General features: G+C 44.7%; 1 protein-coding gene across 1 annotated transcript in view; it reads left to right on the top strand.

The window, feature by feature from the left end:
• Window positions 1-658, top strand: part of ODC1 (ornithine decarboxylase 1) — a 13,234-nt gene extending 12,576 nt beyond the window's left edge. The window contains exon 11 of the mRNA XM_019520744.1: window positions 175-658. Within this exon, the coding sequence (XP_019376289.1) occupies window positions 175-328 (154 nt within the window). The 3' untranslated portion in view covers window positions 329-658. The remainder of the gene's footprint in view (window positions 1-174) is intronic.
• The last annotated feature ends 22,234 nt before the right edge of the window (window positions 659-22,892 follow it).

Genomic DNA, 22,892 nt, shown 5'->3' with positions numbered 1-22,892 from the left:
TTTTTTCCAAAATGGAAGCATAACTGGCCTGAAAGCCAAACACATTTAAATGTGTCCTGTTGTGTAAGGGTCAAGGTAAATAGGATATCCTTAAGTAATTGATTTGGCCCTAAAACTGTTCTTTGATGTTGACTCTTTTTTTCCCCCCCCCCCTCCCCCCACCTTCTTATATAGGCAACTAATGCAACAAATCAAGGAGGAAGGTTTCCCAGCTGAGGTGGAGGAGCAGGATGTCACTACTCTGCCACTGTCTTGCGCCTGGGAAAGTGGAATTGAATATTCAGCAACTTGTGCTTCAGCTACTATTAACGTTATAGATCCATTTTAGTTAGTATTTGCAAGTTTAGTATTTGAAATTAGGGCATTTTGGGGACCATTAACTTAAATCTTGCTAGAATTTTTAAATTTTTTTTCCAAGTCTAGGTTTAGTATAAATGCAACAAAATGGATAACTAGGAGATGGGGGTCACATTTATCTGTGTTCCTATGGAAACTATTTGAATATTGTTTTTATATGGATTTTTATTCACTTTTCAAGTATGCTACTAAAGATTGATCCTTAGCTGTCAAACAAGCATTTGTAGCTTGTGTATGGCAGATGGAATCAGCTTAGTGTTGTGACCTAACTGCTTTAAAATAAAGTATATTGAAATAAGTGGTCACTTGTTCTTTGCTATATATGAATTAAGCATCCATCCATGATGGTATTTAATTTGCTCCATGCTGAACTTTAGGTATTTGTCCTTGTGATTTTTATAGAGTTTGGCCTCTGCACAGTACACCCTTAATGGAATGTGGTCTGTATACTGTGGGGAGGTCTCTGCTACTATTTCCCAGATTGCCAGCTCAGGTCCTTCTCCTAAATTTTAAATATTTGCAACCTCTTCATCACCTCAGAAGGAGGAAGTTTCTTAATCAGCAGGTAACTTCATTTGCAATAAATGTTGTGCAAGTGGAGTTGGCTAGTGTGCTTTCCTGGAGGCTTGTGTTTTAACGTAGCATTAATTTCAAGGAAACATTGCTTCTTGTTAGATATTCATGCAGTGTATTTTATCTTTAGGGCTAGGGACAAAAATTACACACACAGTAATTTTTAAGTGACCGGAAATTTGTTCAAATCAGTAATGCAACAGAAGTTTAGTGGCCCGCTCCCTTCCGTCCTCCTGCTTGGGATCCAGGCCCATTTTTTTCCCCCCCTCCTCCCTTGAACTAAGGTTTCGGTGCCACTTAGCTTACATAGAACCAGAAACTCAGTGACGGTAGTGAAGAATTAACTAAATCATGGCAGCCACAGAAGCAGCATGGGACTCTGTGCATGAAGATGAGGAGTCTCATTCTATGTCCAAGCAAGAAGAGGCAGCTGATCTTGGATTTTTACTTACTTATTTTTTATTTATGTATGTGTATTTTTGGCCCCTGACTGCTTCCTTTTATAAATGGTGCATGTGCATAGCCCTAGTCTTGCTACTGAGGGCTATATCTGGAATAGGAAAATAACTAGCTTAACAGCAAGGAAACCAACACATTTGAACATTAGGGTCAGTCAGTGAGTTTAGTTCAGAAACCCAGCTAGTTGTGGTTGTACCAATAATGAGCTGGAGAGTTAATTCAGTAGAGCCACTTGAAGACTTATCAAAAATGGATTTAGCTAATGTGTTTCTAAAGGCAACCTAATCGTTTTTTTTTTAACCTAGTGAGTCCTATGAACAATGAGTAGCTCTTCTGTGCAGCTGTGCTCTGAGCCTTAGGAAGAGGTCTGGGAATGCTGGGTTGACCTAGCAGTTCTTGTCCCTTGTCTTTGCAGTAGAGAGATAGTAAGGTGAAGTCGAGCATTGTTACTACTGTAGTAGAAGTACAGTATGTACTAGAGGTCATTCTGAGCAGGTAGAGTCCCTTACAAGTGGGCAGACTAACTGAAGCCAGCTTCTAACTTGGCAGCATCTGTTCGTTACTGAAGTGAATGAACAGCCTTGATAAGTTGAACCACCACATAGTAGAAGTATGGTAACTAAGGTAAGGCTGATGAGGTATGTAGCTCGTTGCTAGCCCATCAAATCTTCTGCTTCCCTGATGAATATAGCTGGGATTGAATACAAATCCAGCTATATCTTGTTAATGTAATGCCCACATCTCAAGACTTCCCTCTCAAGGAGGAGCTTGTCTGAACTGAGTAGTTCTTGCCTCTCGGGTTCCTTCCTAGTTTGCTTCAGCTTCTATATGCTGCTGCATGTAAGTATCTACCTGCATGTCATAGTGTTCAGGGAGAGGTACTCGCATACTTAAGAAATGGGCCTAAGGTAGTCATCTGCTGGGAATTTTGACTGAGGTGTGCTGATACTCCTACTGGGATTTGGAAACAGAGGTCCTTGGTTGGAAGGGCTTGCTCCTCCATTCAGGGACAGACCAATAGCCATCAGTAAGGAATTTTACCCCATAATCAGATTGGCATGGATGGTGGTCTCAGGCTTCCTCTGTAGCAGGGGGGCATAGTCCTTTTACTTGAATCTCGAGTGTATTCTAATAAGCTAGTTCCCATCCTCTACGTGTAGCAAATTTAAAGGGTCTTTTTTTAATGTTTTTGGGTATTATGTCTGCTAGTTGTGTATGCAATGTGTTTCTGAAGTTTTGAGAAGATTTGACAAGCACTTGATTCTGCCTTGAACATGGGATTGGACTGGATGACCTCCTTAGGTCCCTTTTTCATTCCTTCTTTTCTACAATTCTGTGCATTGGCAGAAACAATCCTGCTAGATTTCCCCCTGCCAAGGATGAACTATCTTAGTCTTCCCTGGGTTCCTTCTTGACACAGTCATCTGCCTGTGAGCCTTGCACATAAAGGCTTCTCCTCAAAGGCTTCCTAGTCTCCCATGTTGTCTTTGGCTGCAGGTCCTCCCCAGGTAATGGCAAAACACAGCTCTATGGATTCTTTTTCTCCCCACCCCCCATGGGCTCTTAACCTCCACTATGTTCCTCATAGTAGAATCACACTGCTCACCAGGCACCTGTAATGCAGTTGGCATCCTGAGCTTTCTTGTTCCAGGCCTTTTAGGACCTGTGTCTTGGCCTTATGCTGATGTCAGGCCTGCTTGTGGCTGTGAGCTGTGATTTCTTTCATAAACAGCCTGGTTTCAGCCTGGTTCCCCTACTAGATATACTCCTCACCCCAGACAGAATGAGGGCAAGGCCCAAGCTGGTGAAGCATCGCACAGACCCAGGTATTCAGGGTGCCATTTATGAGGTGGACAAGCAGGTGGGTAGGAGGACTTGTGGCTTAGTTTGTAGGGTAGCAATTGAGCAGATGCTCACAGAAACTTGCCTTTGCCTGTGGTTTTAAAGGTTTATCTTGCATATGTGGCTGCTGACCTCAGAGCTATAGAGTTGGGAACATATCATAGAAGAGCTACACAGGAGAAAGAGGGGCAGCTAAGCACAGTGAGATATAGTTGGGCTGACTAGTACAAAGAGCTTAGATTATGGATCGTATAGGGATGATCCTGCCTTGAGGAGGGGACTGGACTAGATGACCTTTGGAGGTCCGTTCCAGCCCTACTTCTCTATTTAAATGATGACTAACCTGTTATATTTAACCTCCTGACCAGAATATAACCTTCTCCCATCTCTCTCTCTTTTTTTTTATATAAGCTACTGAAATGACTATACCTGTCTGTACCCTTATCAGGTGCATCTCAGATGCATAGCAGTGTTCTGTTTGCCCTCACAGAGACAGGTGTAGTGATTCCTCTCACTGTATCTGTCTTGGGAATTGGAGATCTAATGCAATCCAAATAAGCTTCTCTATTTTAAAACCATGCTTGTCCCCCACCTGAAAACAAAGAGTCCCACTGCCATTCTATGGAATTCCTTGGAGACCAGGAAGAGCCCAGGCAGGGCTGTAGGCTCCACTCCTATATCTCATTTCAGCAGTTAATTGCAGAACCAGACCCACCCATGCAGGGTCCACCCGGGGGTTGTCCAGAGTCACCCATGAAACTTAACTTGCAGGAGCAGGACTTGGGTCAGCATTTTACCAGGAAAGAAATCTTTTACCTTCATGCACAATAACAGTGAAGACAGGAAAGAGAGATGGCTCCTTTTTAATAGAACTTTGCTTATTAAACATCCAGCTGCTGTGGGTTTGAGAGAAAAGAATTCTAACTTCCAAACATGGCCAATATTGCATTTATCTCTTAGCAGAATAAATGCAACTAGATTACTAAAAAGAGCAAGATGAGTGATTTTCATTGAAAGAATTTTAACTGCAGATGAAATGGGCATTCAGTAATTATCACATCAGGTGAAAAATGTTAATTGGCTTTTTAGAGTTCATATCTCTGACCTAAGTGCAACAATAGTCTCTAAGACACCAAATCACTCAGTACCCCAATATCCAGCCACTTAGAATTGAAAGCATTTGTGGCATGCTTATTCAAATCCATGCTTCTCTAAAATAAAATGTATTTGATTGTGCTAAAATAGTAAGTATCTGACAATGGAAAGATAACATATATACATCCAAAGACAGGCCTTCTGACAAGCCTCATTATTCTTCAACTTTTTTTATAGTCAGACAGTTATGGACTAGGCTTACAATATGCTGTAAATATTACCTGTGCTACTTTAGGAAAGGTAGAGAATCTAAACATACTAGGCTACCACTCTTAAACACTTGCAAATTAAAATTCTATTAATTATCTCCTATTTATCTCTGGACTGTTTCAATACCAGAGTATTGAATGCAGTATTCCCCTCAGTGAATACTACTGCCTTCCATGGCATAGCATCCTTGACCCCCATATCTCAAATGCATTATAAATGATTAGGCAGACAAGGTTCTTTGGGTAGATGTGATATCTACCCTATCTTTTATTACACCAACTAAATAGCTGGAAAAATTGTTCTTTGCAAGCTTTTGGGTACAAACGCCCTTCTTCAGGCCTAAGGAGAGTTATAAATTGTTGCACTAGGTTGAAAATGCCCAGTTGTGGCTAGGTCGGTGGGCTGGACACCCATGAGGATGCAGTTTATGATTAATATGCAATACTTATTTGGCTTTAACCTATAAAATATTGACAACTTAAGCAAATGATTTTCTATATAATACTAATCTATGACAACATACAATAATCAAACAGTCAAAGCTGAGGAGTGATGTCCGTTGGGTCACGAGGTTCAGGTCAAGGCCCCTTGCTTTCAAAACCACGAGTGGTTTTGGTGCAGCCAGCCAGGGCCCTAGTCTCAGACTGGTCAACAGCTCATATTTCTTAAAAGGTCATTTAACAATCAAAACATAATTAATCAAAATAACTACAAACAGCTAAACGGGAAATTACGTCCGTTGAGTCACGGGGTTCAGGTCAAGGCCCCTTGCTTTCAAGATCACGGATGACCTTGGTGTGGCTAGCCAAGACCCTAGACCCAGACTTGGTCAACGGCTCATGTCTCTTACAGGAAAGACAGACAAATACAAACATAAATGACTACAGTCTTACATGCATGCTTACCACTACAGCAAACAAAAGGAGCGGCTTCATGGCTGGGAACGTTAGTCTCTCTGCGGAGGCCTCAAGAACGACCCGAGGCAGCGCTCGGGGGGGGCAACCCTGCAGGTGATCAGTCCACAGGCCCTTTGATGCTTGAAGTTACGGTTCGAACTTCCCCCGTCAGGGCCTCGTGGCTCTACCCTTTTATACCCTTACTCTTTTTCACTTATTTTTACTGGCCAATTGTGTTACCTTCCTGCCAGCGTTCTGTTCACTTGTCAGTAGCCCCTTCCTCACGCAGTCCCCTCATTGTCTTCTGCTTAGCCAGTTATGTTGCAATTTCCTTCCTGCTTCGATGGCAGTTCGATGCGGTTGACTTCCCTGCCTCGTGAGCGTGATGGGTCACCTGTCCAGAGGCCTGTGTTATGGCCTAGCATTCTGCCATTTCGCTGTGGCTTGGCCCTTCATCTGGGGAGATGCCCGTGACATAAATGATTAATGAAGCCCCTGAATTACCTCTGTGATATGAGTATACCTTCATCCATAGCTGAATGTGATCTGTATACTGTGGGGAGGTCTCTGCTACTGTTTCCCAGATTGCCAGCTCAGGTCCTTCTCCTAAGTTTAAACAGGGTAGCTTTTTAATAGCACGCAGCAGCACTGTACAATATTCAGGTACGGTTGACAGAAGACATGGGAGCATTAAATGATCTCAAGTGTTCTGCAGGCTTGCTGTGTCTCATCTGAAAGATGCCACCTCAAGCTGGGGCTGCTGCCTCAGAGAAGAGCATCATCTATTGACTCATGCCACACAAAAATGGTGTTACTAAGGGTTCTGCTGCCTCCTGCCAACTGCTTTGCCAGGCTGGCTCTATTTAGATTGTATGCTGAGACAGTGTCATACCATGAGCCAGAAGCAAAAAGAGCATCTTGTAATGTCCCCTCTCAAAGGATCAAACAAAGGACTTGGTTTATCTGTCATTAAAATGCAGATCCTTCAGCCTAGGAGATGTGTACAGAAATATTAAGATTAATACACAGCCCTAAGCCTTGACTTCATTAACATTCTTACTAGGTACAGACATCTGACATGTTTATACAGTAAATGTATTAGTCACATATTTACATACTTTTTTCTATAGAAATTAGGTTGCAAAACTCTCATATGTGAAAAAAGTCTAAACTTCCTGTATACAGGTTTCCCTTGCTTTATGCTGTACTTGCATTCCTGGAAAATGGCACATAACTCGAATTCACATAAAGGGAACTGACTTTACAATGTAACAAATAGGGATATGTTCCAAGACCTCAACTGTACTGACCCCAAGACCCATTTCTACCACTTTTACAAGGCAATTTTGGTACTCAACAACAGTAGACAGTACACACAAGCACAGGGCATTATCATAATGAGGACAGCAACTACAAACACGTGTTGCAGACAACGAGCAAGAAGCACAGATCCACACCAAAGACTATTTTGGTGCACATCACTCCCACAATGCACCACACAAAGCAGCTGACTGCAGGCTTCCATCACACCATAAGAGTAAATTTACCTCGTATAGAACAAATTTTTGGTATAAAAAGGGTCATCACATAAGAGCCTTTCATTTTAACAAGCCAGTAAATATTTCTGTATCCCCCCCAAGAAACACTCTTACTAAGCTCCAAAAGAATTTAACCAACATGGAAGCAAAATGAAGAGCTCTATAGCACTTGCCTGTATGTGCAGACAGGGACTTCCCCAAGGCGTCCCTACAGCCTTTGAGTGCTAGGAAGTTGCTCACTGAACCTCACCTCTAAGCCACCAGCAGTGACATTATAAGTAAAGCAGACTTTGCTCTGGTGAGTATGGGCAGAGTGACTCGCCTAGAGAGATGTCAGCAAGTTAGAGGGAAACTCAAAAGCATCATTTCTTTTAACAGAGCAGAGGAAGCAGTAAAAGTGAGAGGAAAATGAGATGCTTTTCAAGTAAGCAGACCCATATTTAAAATATGCATAAAGCTATAAATTATTAGATCATATAAACACAAATAAGAAAAATAAGAGATAAGGACAGGCTGCTTAAAGCACTGTATGGTGTAAACTTATCTCTCCCCTCCAGCCCAAATGCCGGGAATCCCGAGAGACAGCCAAGTGGGTGGCGGGGGGGGGCGTTCATACAAAAGATTAGTAAGCCATTAGTGCTGTTATTTTTAACCTGAACGTGAGCTCCTCAAGCCATGACACAGAAAGCACTGTCTGTCAGTCTCTGATGAAAACCACTACACGCATGAGTGCTAGGCCAAGGCAGTGTTGGGGTTGACAAGCTCTTCCTTCTTTGTGACTTTCTTTGCAGGCCTGCTTCATGTCTTTCATTGTAAAATGTTTGGAGAATTGCCTTCATAAGGCTGTCTCCACTGCCTCCCCCATCCCCCAGTTGCTACACTGTCAGCTCCTCACAAGTTTTAACACAGTTATCCTCACAACAGCCCTGGGAGGTAGGAAAGGGCTAGCATCCCCATGCCACAAAAGTGGGGTATGGGGTGGGCAGTAGGGCAGGAGCCGAGGCAGAGACAAGTCTACACAGGGGACTTAAGCTCAGCATTGCAGTTAGTGCTCAGGCACTTTGCCACCCAGTGGAAGCTGCTGCCCTGACGGAGATGCTTAGGCTGCTTTATGCAATGCATTGGGAAAGTTAGGCACCTAAGAGTGAGGGGCACATGCTTGGTGTACATGCAAAGGAAGGTATAGGGTTTAGGCCCCTGGCCCTGTGTTAGGTGCCTGAGTCACATGGGGTTCATATACATGAAGCCCTTCCTGACATTCAGTGCCTACATCAGGTCATAGATGCCATCATGCTTATAGCAGCCTCTGGGGTAGGGCCTGATTTGGCAGTAGCTCTCCCACCGCCGCAGTGAGCACCCTCACCCTAGGGATTGCAGCTATTCCGAGGTAGGAGTCCCTCAACGGCACTCCAGCCTAACCTTGTACTGAACACATGTGCCCTGAAGCAGAGAGGAACCCAGCGCACCCAGATAAGTGTACTGATCCCCAGGCTGTAGAGCCTCCCACATCATTTCCTTGGGCCCACCTATATCAAGTATTTCATGCAGAGTAAAGCAGCTGCAAAAGGAGAGATATACTCCAGAGTACCCTAAAGGCAGTGGCTAAAGCACTCACTGGGACTTGGGTAACCTGGGTTCATGGCTCTGCCATAGAAAGAGGCAGAGAAGGCATCTGCAGCTAGGTTTCTCACATCCCAGGTGAGGGCTCTAAGACCTTAGGTATGGGAATAAAGAAACAGTTCCCCTTCACTGTGTTCAAGGCCCACTTCATTAGGCATGTTCTGTAAACACATAGTGGATCAGGGCTTGTAGGTAAGACAGGCAGACAAATGCCTTATCTAGAGTACAACTGGGGCTTAGGCACTGGGCAGCTTGGAGGTGTCAGGAACTGGGTGCTAGTATGTACGCCCAGCAGCAGAAAGATTGCGGGGATGTCTGGTAGAGCTGTACATGCTGGGGCATTTAAGCCCTGCTGGAGCTGGGATACATCTGGACAGGGGTTTGAAGAATCTATATTTTTTATTTTGATACCTAGATCCTGTCTGGACCTAGCCCAGAGAGTCTGATTTGCCCAAGCTAGCACAGGAAAGCAAGGGCAAGAATAAGACTTATACCCAGGAGTCCTAAACTACTGTTTTCTTCTTCCTTGCTGTACTTAATCTGATGATAAAATGAGACAGTAAATATGTTTGATGATACCTGCCTGCAAAACTGACCTTTGAGAGACTCAAGCAATGGGAGCAATAGGTAACTCAAGAAGATATGGCACTAATAGAGAGAGAAATCACAATAAGGAACAAGGTGAATCTAAATAAAAAGTAGCTGTAGAGCTTATTATATTAAGGCAAGCTTCTTTTCATCTTGTAGCCTGAATACTGTCTTCATACTCCTTTTTCATGTCCTAGTTACCACCGGAAAGAGCTGGACAGGGAAACTGATACTGAACACGACTCAGGCCATGACAGATTCTCTTAGTTAATAAGGGACTCAGCCCAGGAGAAACCACTGAACTGAGCAAGCAGCTACAAAAGAATTTCTTGCAAGCTGCATTAACATCATGTGCTGGTAGATGGCAGCAGCAGCTCAGGCTAAGGGCAGTCTTGTATCATCTATTATTCAAAACCCATTTTTAATCCAGAAATAGTGAGTCGATATTTGCTGCCACTTGATCCTCTCTGGAAATGAGATCTTGAACTCAGAGACCTTCTGAACAATGTGGTTATTGCAAGTAAATTTAAACAATGTTAATTTGTGGAGAAAAAAAATTAATCACTTTTTTTTCTACCAAGAAAATCAACCTGTATGCTGTGAAACAATGGTAAAATAGCACTCATGGGGGGAAAATTCCTTAAATGACACACATTGTTTGAAGCTACAAGCAGAAAACAATGTACACAGTCAAAGGAGCTTACTGTAAGTTTTATTAACATTATTATTAATCTGACAGCAATGAGGGTGTGGACAAATGTGATGCTTAAAATGTGCTAAATACACTTTAAATCCAAGAGCCTAGATGGGCATCCTATTTTAGACCATTTTAAATTCCTTTCAAAAGCACACCAGGACAGCCAAGTACTGTTTTGAGGCAGCCTTCCTTGAACCAGTTCAACGTTATGTGCAAACAGAGAGAGCACTCCGTGCCTTGTAAGTTCTGGTTAGTCCTCCAGGCATCCCAACCTGCACTGCTCTGCACCCTCCCAAAGCCATGCAAGGTGATGGGGCTGCTCTGGGTTGCAGTCAGGGCTGTTGCCAAAGCTTGATTGCTTACAGCAGCGGTTCTCTACCTTTTTAGACTCAAGGCATCGCCGGTGCTGTGGCACCTGGTTGAGAATCACAGGGACCACAGCTGGCAGGAGTGGGGAAGCAGAAAGCCTGTGTAAGTTTTATTTCCCTGACTGGGACCCTGGGTAGGGATCCCAGAATCATTTGGGATGGAGGGTGGGTAGCCAAGGATGGTGGGGTCCCTGCCTATGGTTCCCAAGGGGGATGGTGAACTGAGGGCTCCCCAAGAACTCAGTTTTTTGGCTGAACTGGAAAGCATTTTATCAGTTGCACTTCTCTGCTTTGGGTCCCAGGGCTGACTGAAAGAGTGTAGCACAGAGGGCCCAGGTATAATTAACTAGCTAATTAACTTCACATGGAGCTTGGGACGAACAGATGTTCTGTTCTATTAAGTTCCCATTGGGCAAACCCAAGTTCCCATATACACCCCCCTCCACCATTAATTGCACACCAGCAATTAACAGGTGTTCAGTGTTGGTACAGGCACTACCACCCACTCACTACAAGTGGGGACACCCAACTTTCCTCCCCACTGGGCCCAGTACCTGGCATCTGATGGAAGTCAGATGTTTCTACTACTGCTATCTCCTGCTAGAGTAGGGAAACTAACTTCACCTGTACCTCTGTGAGGAATTTGGGTACTTCTTGGCAGTGGGAATCAACATACCTCTTGTTCATATGGCAGCACTGCCCATTTATCAAGTCCCTCCTAATAGAGAGAAAATAAGTTATAGCCATCTTGTGCCACCACACAGTCCACAGTTGAAGTCCACCTCCTGAAGACATGCCCAGTTCATAAATGTTGAAGATGTCACAGACATGGACTGAATAGTTTAGAGACTTCTCTGGGATTATTTTAAGGTGCTGAGGTCCTGGGTACACATCAGGTTTTCTGGATGAGGAACTGAATAAAGGCATAATGCCAGAAGTACCTTTATGACAACCAGGCATTTACATCATTCCTGTTGTTCGTTGCTTGGCAGTGTTCAGTACTATTTTTGTGTTTAGGTCTAGCTCACACAGAAGCTCTGAGCTCAATGCGTGAACACTGGGTGAGGGTCTCTCAATGGTACTTTACAAGAAGTCAGGCAAGATAATCAAAATGGTCCCTACCAGCAATAAACATCTACCTGACTTTACTTGGCATCATAATCTGAATATTACAGCTAGAAGGTGCCTCATTTTGTTATGTGCCATCTGGAATGCAAACAGCTTGAAAGGTCAAATGATCAAATTAGGAGACAAAGACAGAAACATCAGAACACACAGAGAGAGAATGAAGAGCCTGTAATATCAGAGCAGAGAAGAGAAGGTCTTGAGATAAAGAACATACCTCGCAGTATACATTGATGAAGGTGATTGTTTCACCTTCAGATTTGGGCAAATTGAATCAATGGCTCACATATTTGCCAACTAAAGTTGAAATACCAGTTTTGGTGATCAAGGTGCACACTAGAAAACCCATTGCAATCATGTTGCATGCATGCAGAAGTGGATCCAGGCAGGTACAGTGGGGTAAAACCCTTTCAGTCAACCATGCAGCAGAAGCAGCAGCCAGGGACTTTTTTTTAAGTCCTGGAAGCAAGTAAGAATCCCCCTTTCTTTTCCCCTTCATGCTCAGCAGCATGTCGTCTCTCCTCCCTCACCGCTGTGCTCTCTCCAGCAGCCCCAGGGGCTCCAGAGCCACTCCTGCCTTGCTCTGCATCGAACTAAGGTCAGCCAGGGACACAGCAGCAGTGGGTGGGTCCCTTCTCCTTGCCTAGTCCCCCCAGTGCTCCTCACCAGTACACACTGAGGAAGGGAACCCCATCCGCTGCTGTCTCTAGCCAAGCCTGGCCCAACATGCAGCCCAGTAGAGCAGAACAGAAGAACCTCTGGACACCCCTTCCCTGCTCCTGGCTCAACTGGGGACAGCAGCAGTGGCAGGTGGGTAAGGAGAGGAATAGGAGGGGAAGGGAAGAAACATGCTGCTGAGCATGGAGGAGAAGGAAAGTAGATTCTTACCTGCTTGAGGGATTTAAAAGAGTCCCCTCTTGCAGCTTCTGTGGCACAATGTCTGCCAGTGGGGTGTGGGACTGGGAGTTGGGGTACAACCACTCCCATAATATAGGTTGCTGCTCCTGCTTTCAGAAGTCCTGGATCTGCCCATGTGTGCATGCATGGACACACATACACACTTTCTCCCCTTCTTCCTAACTTTATATTTTGTTTAGGGCACAAACCCTATAGCAACACAGATGATGATAACACATTACACTAGCAGACAGATTGTTGAGGTAGAAACTGAGAGGAGATTTATCTTCAAGAAGCAATTATATATCCATGTGCTCACTAGGGCTAGGGACAGAAATTATGCATAAAGTTGTATAAGTGATCAGAATCCGGCTCAAATGTGTGACACAACAGAAGTTCAGTGCACATAAATTGCTTTCAACATGGCTGAAACTGTTTAAGATAAACCTGGATGGATGTAGTATCAGACTTGACTGATTTAGGTTAAATCATTTTATTGAATTTCCATCCCAGATCCCCTCCAGATTCAAGTTAATTCAGTCCCCAGCATCCCAGGATACATTGCACCTCACCTACACACCCCACCTTACAGTGTGGGCAGGCAAGCTTTGGCCCAAGCTGTCTGCTCCAGCCGAGCAGGGAGGCATGCTCCAGCACCCCCACCCGCCCCGCCCTGCATCCAGCCTTGGCCACTGCAGGCATGGCGGCATCTGTGGGTGGTTGCATTTCCAGAATCAAAAGTGAATTTCTGTTCACTTGCTTATTGGTTCAATCTACACAGTTTAGACTAGCCTGTGAAGATTGAATCAATTCAGCCTCAGGCTTTTTGAGTATCTGTACTTAGCCAAGAGGAAACAATTGGGTTAGTTGCCAATAACGGTCATTTAGTTAAATAAGATATCTAGAAAGTTTGTAAAACCCCAGAATTGTTTATTTAATATACTAAATGCCCCATCAGTACTTTGGTAAACTTACTGAAAGCATCAAGGAGCAGATTTTTAAAGGTAATTAGGAACCTAAATATGCAGACTGGCAGTCCTATTTCAAGTGTCCTAAATCTGGCCTTACATCATTTTGAAAATGGGATGTGGGCTCCTAAGCCACTTAGGCATCTAGAAAATGTTACATTGTACAGTACTGGGGACATCATGGTTTTTTTAAATCATCCCCATGTCCTTTTTTTATACATCTGCTCTCAATAGTACAGACAGATGAGCAGAAGTCTGCAGCCAGGCTCAAATACTCTTTGGAAAGCAAACAGTCTTTGGAAAAGAAGGTTATTTTCTGAAAGCTGCTTTTGTCATCTGTTGGGAGGATTAATTTAGACTTACTACAATAGGACTGGAAATGGTTAGTGATTGAAGGGTGATTTACATGACATTATTGAGGGAGAATCTTATCTGAAAGTACAACAGAGCTGTACTGATCATTGACTGATATTGGCGACATGCGTAGGGGGTGCACATGCATCCCCTGAGCTTAGTGGTGCACCCCCTGCAAAAAGGGACTGCTGACATTGCTGGCAGCGCCTGCGGGCAGTCGCCACTCCCCCCCTTCACTACCAATACTGCCAGCAGCATCTGTGGGTGGTCCCTGATTGCCGCTGGCCGCTGCCAATGCTGCTGGCGGCATCTGTGGATGGTCACTGGCCATTGGTCAGTGCTCGGCACCCTGTCCCCCTCGCCGCCAACAGCGCCATGACCACCTGCAGGAGCTCATCGTGCTCCCCCAGCCTCCGGGGGCATGCGGCGTTCATGCTGGCCGGGTCCAAATTGTAGAAGTGAAACAGGCTCTATGATGGAGATGGGAATTGTACATCAGTTTAGAGAGCAGTGGAAACAGGAGGAGTGAGACATGTGATTATCTCATGCTCTTCTCTCCAGACTTAGGAAACTGCTTTCAAGGCACACGAAGCCAACAGGAAGCTAATGTGTGAAAGGAAATGTTCTGGCTGCATAAGTTAATCATGACTGGCAAATCTATACACCTCCACTTAGTGCTGTGTGCCTGAACTTATGGGCAAATATATCCAAAAGAAATTACCTAGATCAGTAATTCTCAACCTTCTTCATTTTGTGACCCTCTAATATAATAGGAAAAATCTGGGGGCCCACCACCTTGCCAGAGGAAAAGGCATGTATTGTGACCTCTGGTGAGCATGATTTCAATTATTTAATAGGATGCATGACTCTTCCCAGGCATGCTTACAGAAGAACAGAAAACAATCAGTCTTAAGGACTGAATGGCCATAAACCAGCCTATTCTCTGGCACTAGCATCCTTCACACAAGGACAATTAGTGCCCCTTGTCAGTTACTGATCTCCATTTTTTAAAAAGGCAACACAAATGAATGCCATTGTACTGTATCCTATAGAGTATGGGCTTAAGTTTTTGGCAGGAGTGAATTCCGATGGGAAAGAAGCTTTTCTGAGCCAGAACGGCTGACCTGCTTGACAGGGCTTTAAACTAAGATTGCCGAGGGACGGGCGAAGACTCACCAGTGCAAGCCCAGGAAGTGACAACCACAGAATCAGCAGGTCAGGTAACACACAGGAACTTACTCTGACCCCAGCCCAAGGATGGGACTCTTCTAAGTCCACAGCTCAGCTGCCTGCACACAAATGCCAGGAACACTGGGAACAAACAGGAGGAACTGGCCCTTCTGCTCAGTGAAAGTTAATGTGATCTCATAGGCATAATGGAGACCTGGTGGGACTCCATCTATGACTGGACCACAAGTATAGATGGCAATACCTTATACAGGGGGGATCATGTTGCGAGGAAGGGTGGGGGTGTAGCTCTGTATGTGAAGGAGCAGTACACTTCTCTACAAGCAGAGATCGGCACCCAAGGAGGGTGACTCAAGACCCTTTGGGGTAGAATACAGGGAGAATGTAGTGAAGGGGATATTACTGTAGGAGTCTATTACAGACCACTTAACCAGGAGGAAGAGCTTGACCATGAATTCTTTAGGGAACTGGCCGAAGCTGCACACTCTCCATGCATGGTTGTCATGGGCAACTTCAACCACCCTGACATCTCATGGGAAGAGCATTCAGCCAAATCTGGTCAGTCGCGAAGCTTCCTCACTTACCTCCACAAACTCTGTCTGACTCAAGAAGTCTATGGGCTGACAAGAAGTAAGGTGCTGCTGGATCTGGTTCTGGCCAAAGGGGATGGCCTAGTAAGCGACCTGGGGATCAAAGGGAAGCTAGGTGACAGTGATCACAAGTTGATCACTTTATCCATCACAAAGCTGGCAAATCAGCCAGCAATGCAGAAACCCTTGACGTTAGGAAAGCTGACTTCCACAAGCTCAGGAGATTGATTGTTGAGGCCCAGAGAGATCACAATCTGACAGGGAGGGGAGTCCATGATGAGTGGTCACTCCTTAAGGATGTGATCCTAAACACACAAGTGATGTCCATTCCAGCCCATAGGAAAGGTACCAAAAGGGCTGGGAGACCCCTTTGGCTCAATAGGGAACTCATGTTCCTCCTGAACCTGAAAAGAGAAGCTCATAGGGGATGGTAGCTGAGAAATACAACTAAGGAGGATTATGAAGCACTAGCCGGTACCTGTAGGGAGCAGACCAGGAAAGTCAAGGCTGAAACTGAACTCAAACTGGCTATGGGAATCAAGGACAATAAAAAGTTCTTCTTCAGATACATGGGAAGTCAGAAAAGAAACAAGGGCAACATGCTGAACCACCAAATGGAGCAGATGACAACTGACACCCAGGAAAAAGCTAATCTCCACAATGATTACTTTGCATCAGTTTTCCACCATCCCAAGAGGATCAACCTACATGACAGGATGCAGGATTACCAGGGTAAAGGAGATCATATGCCTATAGTTGGTGAAGATCTTGTGAGGGAACAGCTTGAGAGGCTGGACATCCACAAGTCAGCTGATCCGGATGGAATGCATCCAAGAGTGCTAAAAGAGCTGGCTGATATCATAGCACTACCAATGGTGAGGATATCTGAGAACTCATGGCGTTCATAAGAGGTTCCAGAAGATTGAAAGAGGTCCAATGCGGTGCCTATCTTCAAGAAAGGAAGGGAGGAAGATCCAGGGAACTACAGGCCAATCAGTTTGACCTCAATCCCTGGAAAGATCTTGGAAAAAATTATCAAAGAATCCATCAACAACAGGCTAACGGAAGGCAACATTCTGAGACATAGCCAACATGGCTTCATCGTGGGTAGGTCTTGCCTGACCAACCTCATTTCCTTCTATGACGAGAGGACACATCACCTGGACAAGGAAGAAGAGGTTGATGTCATATAGTTGGATTTCAAAAAAGCCTTGGTCTTCCAATATGTCCTCATGCTAAAATTGGGGAACTGCAGCCTTGACAACCTTACAGTCCGAGGGCTGGGGAACTGACTCCGTGGTCAGACCCAGAGAGTGGTAGTTGATGGAACCAAGTCAACATGGCTCATGGTGACTGGTGGTGTCCCACAGGTTCAGTACTTGGATCAGTATTCTTTACTATATTCATAAATGATCTGGATTTGGGTGTCAGAAGAGGACTGGCTAAGTTTGTAGATGACACAAATTATGCGGAAGTGTGGTCACACTAGAAGATCGGCTGGGGATTCAGGTCAACCTGGACAGACTCACAAGGTGGGCAGATCAAAACCTGATGACATTCAACACAGAGAAATGCAAGGTGCTTCACCTTGGGAGAAAGAACCCACATCACACTTATAGGCTTGGCAATGATCCACTCACTAGCACCATGATGGAGAGAGACTTGGGGAATCATGACTGATCACAAGATGTTTCAGCTGATGGCAATTCTTCTGAAAGAGCACCAGGAAAGAGGTGGATGATTAAACTCTTTTCAGTTGATCACTATCACTTTGAATCTCATTCAGACACAAGGCCATGGGGCTGGCTATATGGATGTTGCCTCATGCCATTCTTATGCACCAAAAATTCAGTTAGAATCCAGCCCCTAATGTCTATGAAATCTATGAGACGCAGCCTGAGCAGTCTGAAATCACCACATGGTCTTCAGGTATAGCAGTGAGGAGATATAATGGAAAGTGCTCGGCAAGTTCCACTGAGTTTCCCATTCACTACGTCCTGTTCATGGAAAACTTAAAAGTGTAAATAACCATGCAGAAACTATGCTGCCTGGAAGGACTGTGTCTGTCCTGCAGCCAGACTGAGTGCGGATTGTGGACCGCCAAATAGTGATATATCAAGAGTGGGAAATAAATTAAAGTGACAAGAGAAATGACTGTTTAAACACTTTGGCATCATGGAAATACTTTGCAAAGTTGCCTGACACTGAAGAAAACAATGAGGCATGAAGTTAGAAATATAAAGAACAGGACAAAATGCACGGGTTGAGAGAGCATTCTTTTAATGCCAATTTTGAGTCAGATACCAGTACATGGAAACCTACTCTAATCTAATCCATCTTTTTAACCAAAAAATATACTCCCCTGTGTTTCTTATCATCCATGTGCTAACAGGACCGAAGGTCAGATATGTGATGCTCTGAAGGAATGAACCCTTGGCTGAAGCGAGAGTGATTTCTGCTGAAAACTGATGCAACAAAATGACAGAGAAAACAGAACTTCATAAATGATACCAACAATAATGCGTGGCACATGCATTGTACTTTACATCTCCACACTGCTTCATAAAGTTATTCAAGGAAACCAGCTTCCACGCTTATGTTCTGTTGTGGAGATGTTGGCATGCTCTGTGTTTCTTTGGTGCTTTGCTAGGGCAACACTAACATTTATATTATATTGTATTTAATTTTATTGTATTGAATTTTGTTTACCTGATTGTCTATTCCAAAGAAGGAATTGTTTAACAGTGCATCAACTGAGGAGGAAAAAGTGAAAAATATAGTGAGGTTCCAGTTGTACAAACTACTACAAATACAAATGCAGATCTAACCTAATCTACTACTTCAGAGGTGCCTGTCAAGGTTGCTTTATGAAGGACCTACAGGGCCAATCTCCAATTTATGCAGTGCTATTCTTGTAGTCCCTTTGCGAGATTTCCCAGCACTGCACATAACTGCTGTTAGACTTCTAGCTCCTCTGCCCTGATTCCTGCCATGACGGAGTCTATTTGTCAATCTTCTGCATTTTCAGCTGAACATTATCACCAAATAGAGAAGGTCATAAGGAAAATACCATTTTTTTTTTTTATAAACACTGTATCTGTTCTTCTAGCATATACCTCATGAATAATAGCTGTTGAAAAAGTGCATTAAATTGTTATGCTCCTATTTGCCGGACCAATGGTCATGATACCTCTTGTACACACAGTCCACATTTTTGCAGCACACAATGCTGCCAACTATCAAGCCTCACTTTAGACTCATCTCCAGACAACCTGGTACATTCATTTCTAATATGACTGACAGTCTCTGGGCCTGGCCCCACCTCCTACATTCTTTATTTCCATCTTTCCTACCCGCTTTAACACCTCTGGTGCAAATGGGCAGTTTCTCTGAGGCTGTAATGAACCATTCTGTTTCTATTTTCAATATTTCTCTGACAAGACACTTACAATTTACCGTTTTATTTTTGAGGGTTAAAACCCCCCCCACAAAAACCCTTTCCATGCAGTCCTCCAATCCATTTCTATCTCTGTCTCTCTTGCTGCCTAGCTAATGACTAACTCTCAGTAGAAATATAGTCTTCATTTAGTTTTGAAACTTGAGCCACAACCCAGTCATTCCATCTTTTCTTTCTCATATAATTTGCTTTCATTACATGCTCCTGTTTCACGACATCCCTGACAGCTCTCAGCCATTTTCCTCCATGCTTTTTGTCAACATAAAGCTATTAGTAGTACTGAAGCACTTAAAGCCCCAGGGCCCCACTGGACAAACAGGGTGAAATATTAACTGTAATACTGAACTACTATTTATATAGCTGGGCACCTAACAAGAAAAAAAACCACACAGGGCCAGATTCTCAGTTGATGCAATGGAGCTTAGCTGATTTGGCAGCTTGGCGTGTAAGCTCAGCACTGGTGGAGTTACACAGTCCGCTATAGCAACAAAAGTAGGGGTGAGGAGGACCAACAATGGTCCCAACAGTAACAGCAGCGAGCTCCTCACTACACATCTCTCTGGAGGTGAACAGCGGCTCTATCTGGCTGTTCTTTTTTTGCAAGGAGATTTCTGGGATATGGGAACAGCCCTTCTTTTCCTCGATGTTTCACTGCTACACTCTTACCCAGTTTGTCCTTTCTCTCTGGCAGGAAACATTGTTGAAGCCCTGCGCCATGAGGAAGCTTTGCTTGGCAGACTGTGTGCAATGCCTTTATGATCCTGTGCTGCAGGTCTGTCTGCAAACCTCACTGTAGTTACTTTGGCAGTCCCTATGAAGCTCCACTGACCCCAGTAGGACTGTGCCTCACATGGGTTCAGCTCCAGGACTGAGCCTCGAAGTGTCCTTGTCTGGCCTATTTCTCTCCTGTAGCTGCTTGTAGCTTCAAGCAACCCAAAACCTTGGATGTGATAACACAGGGGTCAGCAACCCCCAGCATGTATGCCACAGCATGGTACATGAGGCCATTTTGATCAGCATGCCGCAGCCAGCCTGGGCTCTGGGCAGCTGCCATCAGCCATGGAGCCCAGGCTGCTTGCAGCAGGCAGCCAAGAGGCAGCTGCAGCAAGCCGTCTGGGCTCCGTGGCTGGTGGCAGCTGCCCAGAGCCTGGGCTGGCTGCAGCTGAAAGGCTGCAAACAGCTGCACTGGGCTCTGGAGCCCTGGCCCGGCTCCGTGGCGGTGGTGGCAGCTGCACACACCCCTCTGGATGGTGGGAGAGGAGCCTGAGGCAGTGTAACCCTGCCTCCTCCCCCACCATCTACCTGCAGGCACACGTGCAGCCGCTGTTCCTATGGAGCTGAGGGTGGTGCTCTGGAGCATGGTGCAGCTGTCTGCAGCATGCCAGCCACTTGCTAAGGGAGTGAGGGAAGTTCACACGTGGCAGCTGCCACCACTCCGCGTTTGGCCATGCACCACCTGCTCCCCACCTGGCTCTGCGTCCAGCTGCCGGGAGTACATTGACCCCAAAAGATTTAAAAGCCCTGTTGTAACTTACAGCATGTCCTGTGAAGTGCTATGAGTTACAGCGAGAAGCTGCTTTTCTGTCTGTACCTTACTTTTTGCACAGCTCTAGCAGGGATATTTCCACAACAACAGACTCTTCCCCTTTCACCTTCTGCCTGTACAATTGCATGTAGATGCTGCAGTGCTGGGTTCCTTGGAAATGTGTGATATAGCTGGCAGTACTGGAACAAGGGATGGGAGACATGGGCATCAGCCTTGCGTGCCCACTTACAGGGGGCACAAGGATGGCCGCCATTGCTGCTGCCACAGCCTGCCTAGCCCACGCCATGCCACCATCCCTGCCACTGCTGCCATTTTGTCTTATGGCCCATGCCACCAGAGGCCCCTTTCACAAACATCCATATGTTGACCACGGAAAACAAACATTTACAAGGAAAACAAGACTGTTTTGATTTCATCTCCATTTCCATGGAATGGGCAGGCGAGTGTTTGGCTGCTGAAGGAAGAATACAGCTGCTCTGAAAATTAGTCATCTTTGCTATTGTGTTCTGGCAAGCAATGCCTGTCCTGTGAGCAGCACTCTAGCAATCACCTGGTCAATCTTTACCACCAAAGAGCTGGAGTTTTCCAGTGCATAATAGGACTAATCTTGCCTGATGTTAACAGCAGAGCAGAGCTCAAGTGCTGTACCTTACTGTGAGTAGAATAGATGAGGTCAGCACTGTATTGGGAACTATGGTCGATCTCCCTTATAGAAATGGCTTTATTTTCACTAAGGCTTTACAGCAAGAGAACCAATGTGTGCCATTTAACCCTCTGTAAAAAACCCACCTTTATTTGCAGTGAAGATAAAGCCTTACACATGGTTATAAAGAGAAAGCAGGGACTGACATTATGAAGCAGCACTTGAGAATCAGCCAAGCACAGGCTCTAATTAGGATGCAAAACAGGAGCTACTCACCTGCTGTTAAAGGAGTTAGCACGGGTGTAAGAAAAATGAGAATTTGGCCCTGGGTCTTTAGGATTTCAGTCTAGCCACAGGGAATTTCAATATATTCCTAAAACATTTGCAAATGAATCCTGCTGTTTGACAAGTGGCTGTATGGGGACTGTTTCACTCATCTGTAAAAGTGTGATTCTGTGGCAGACAGAGAAAATTGCATTATTGCAGAAACCTGCCTAATGCAATATCCCACTCGATCTGCCATGTACTGCACTGTGCTTCAGTAAATGTGAAGCCTGTTTACTGGGAGCTTTTGAAATATTAAAAATTCAGAAGGCAAGCAGCATATTCCACACAGAAATAACCTGGGATGCACAAAGCTTGAAAGGAGACAAAACCAGGTGAGGATTAAATCAGCCTGATTTATTCCTTACCAACAAAGGAAAATGTATTTAGTGCTTTTACTTTATTCATTATTATTAATGGTTAATATTAAATTCATTCATTACATTTCACTTTTTCACAAAGGAGAAGCCGGCAGCCTTGTAACCAAGCCTTGCAACTGTAGAGCTTGTGGCACTCAACTGAAAGGCTGAATCACTGAATTTACATTGAAAGCAGTCCACCGAAATAGTCACACAAAGGTATAAAAGAGAAAAATACCCACAAGGACAAAGGAACTGCATCTGAAAATCCCCAGTAATTTTCTTCAGTAAGAAACGGTCCAGCAGCTGCTGTCACTTCAGTTTCTCTTCCTTGTTTTAATCAGATGCTAGAATTGTGAGACTAACATATATATTTTTAAAGGGCAGACAGTATATTTTCTCTTTCTATTTGGTGTACTGTGAATCTGCCAATATGTCTACACAGTGATTGGTAATGATGATCTTGTATTAGCAGCATAAAAATGTTTCTTCCCCCAAGGAATCTTGAAGCCATTTATGAAAACAGTGTAGAGAGAGATCACAATGCTCTGCGCTTTGGAGTGAAAGACATTCACAGCTTAACTAAGTTCAGCACCTGGAAGATGATCTTCCAAGCTCGAGACAGATATTCAAAAAGTCGGAGCCTGAATTGATTCAATCTTTGCAGGTTAGTTTAACCTGCCTAGGTTGAACTGATTTGTAACTGGACAGACATTCCCTCCAGACTGAGGAAATGCAGGCACATGCCTGCAGTTGCTCAGTAGGGATGTGCAAAACTGCACTGTTCCACTTCGACTTCTGTTTTGACGTTTCGACGGAACAGTATTTCATTTTGAGTTTCATTCTGTCATGCTGCTGTCTGATCGCAGTGCAAGGGACCGGAACGGCGGGGTTAGAAGGGCCGATTAGCTCTCTGTGGGATGGTTAACGCGAGTCCAGCTCACGTCGCCCAAAGAGACTGGAGGTGAGGTGATAGTCACGGAGATGGAGAGTAGTTGAAGTAGAAGTTTATTTACTCACAGTGAGCACTGAGGAGAGAAACGAGATGCAGAGAAGTAGACTGCTAATCATGTCGGGGCTGGCAATGAAGCGGCGTTCGGTGGTTGCTAATCACGAACAGGAGGCGGAAGCTAGGTGA

This window comes from Gavialis gangeticus, unplaced genomic scaffold (genome assembly GCF_001723915.1).
Source record: "Gavialis gangeticus isolate Ggan-Ray unplaced genomic scaffold, GavGan_comp1, whole genome shotgun sequence".
Classification (NCBI taxonomy): domain Eukaryota; kingdom Metazoa; phylum Chordata; order Crocodylia; family Gavialidae; genus Gavialis; species Gavialis gangeticus.
This window is presented reverse-complemented; position numbering and strand designations above follow the sequence as displayed.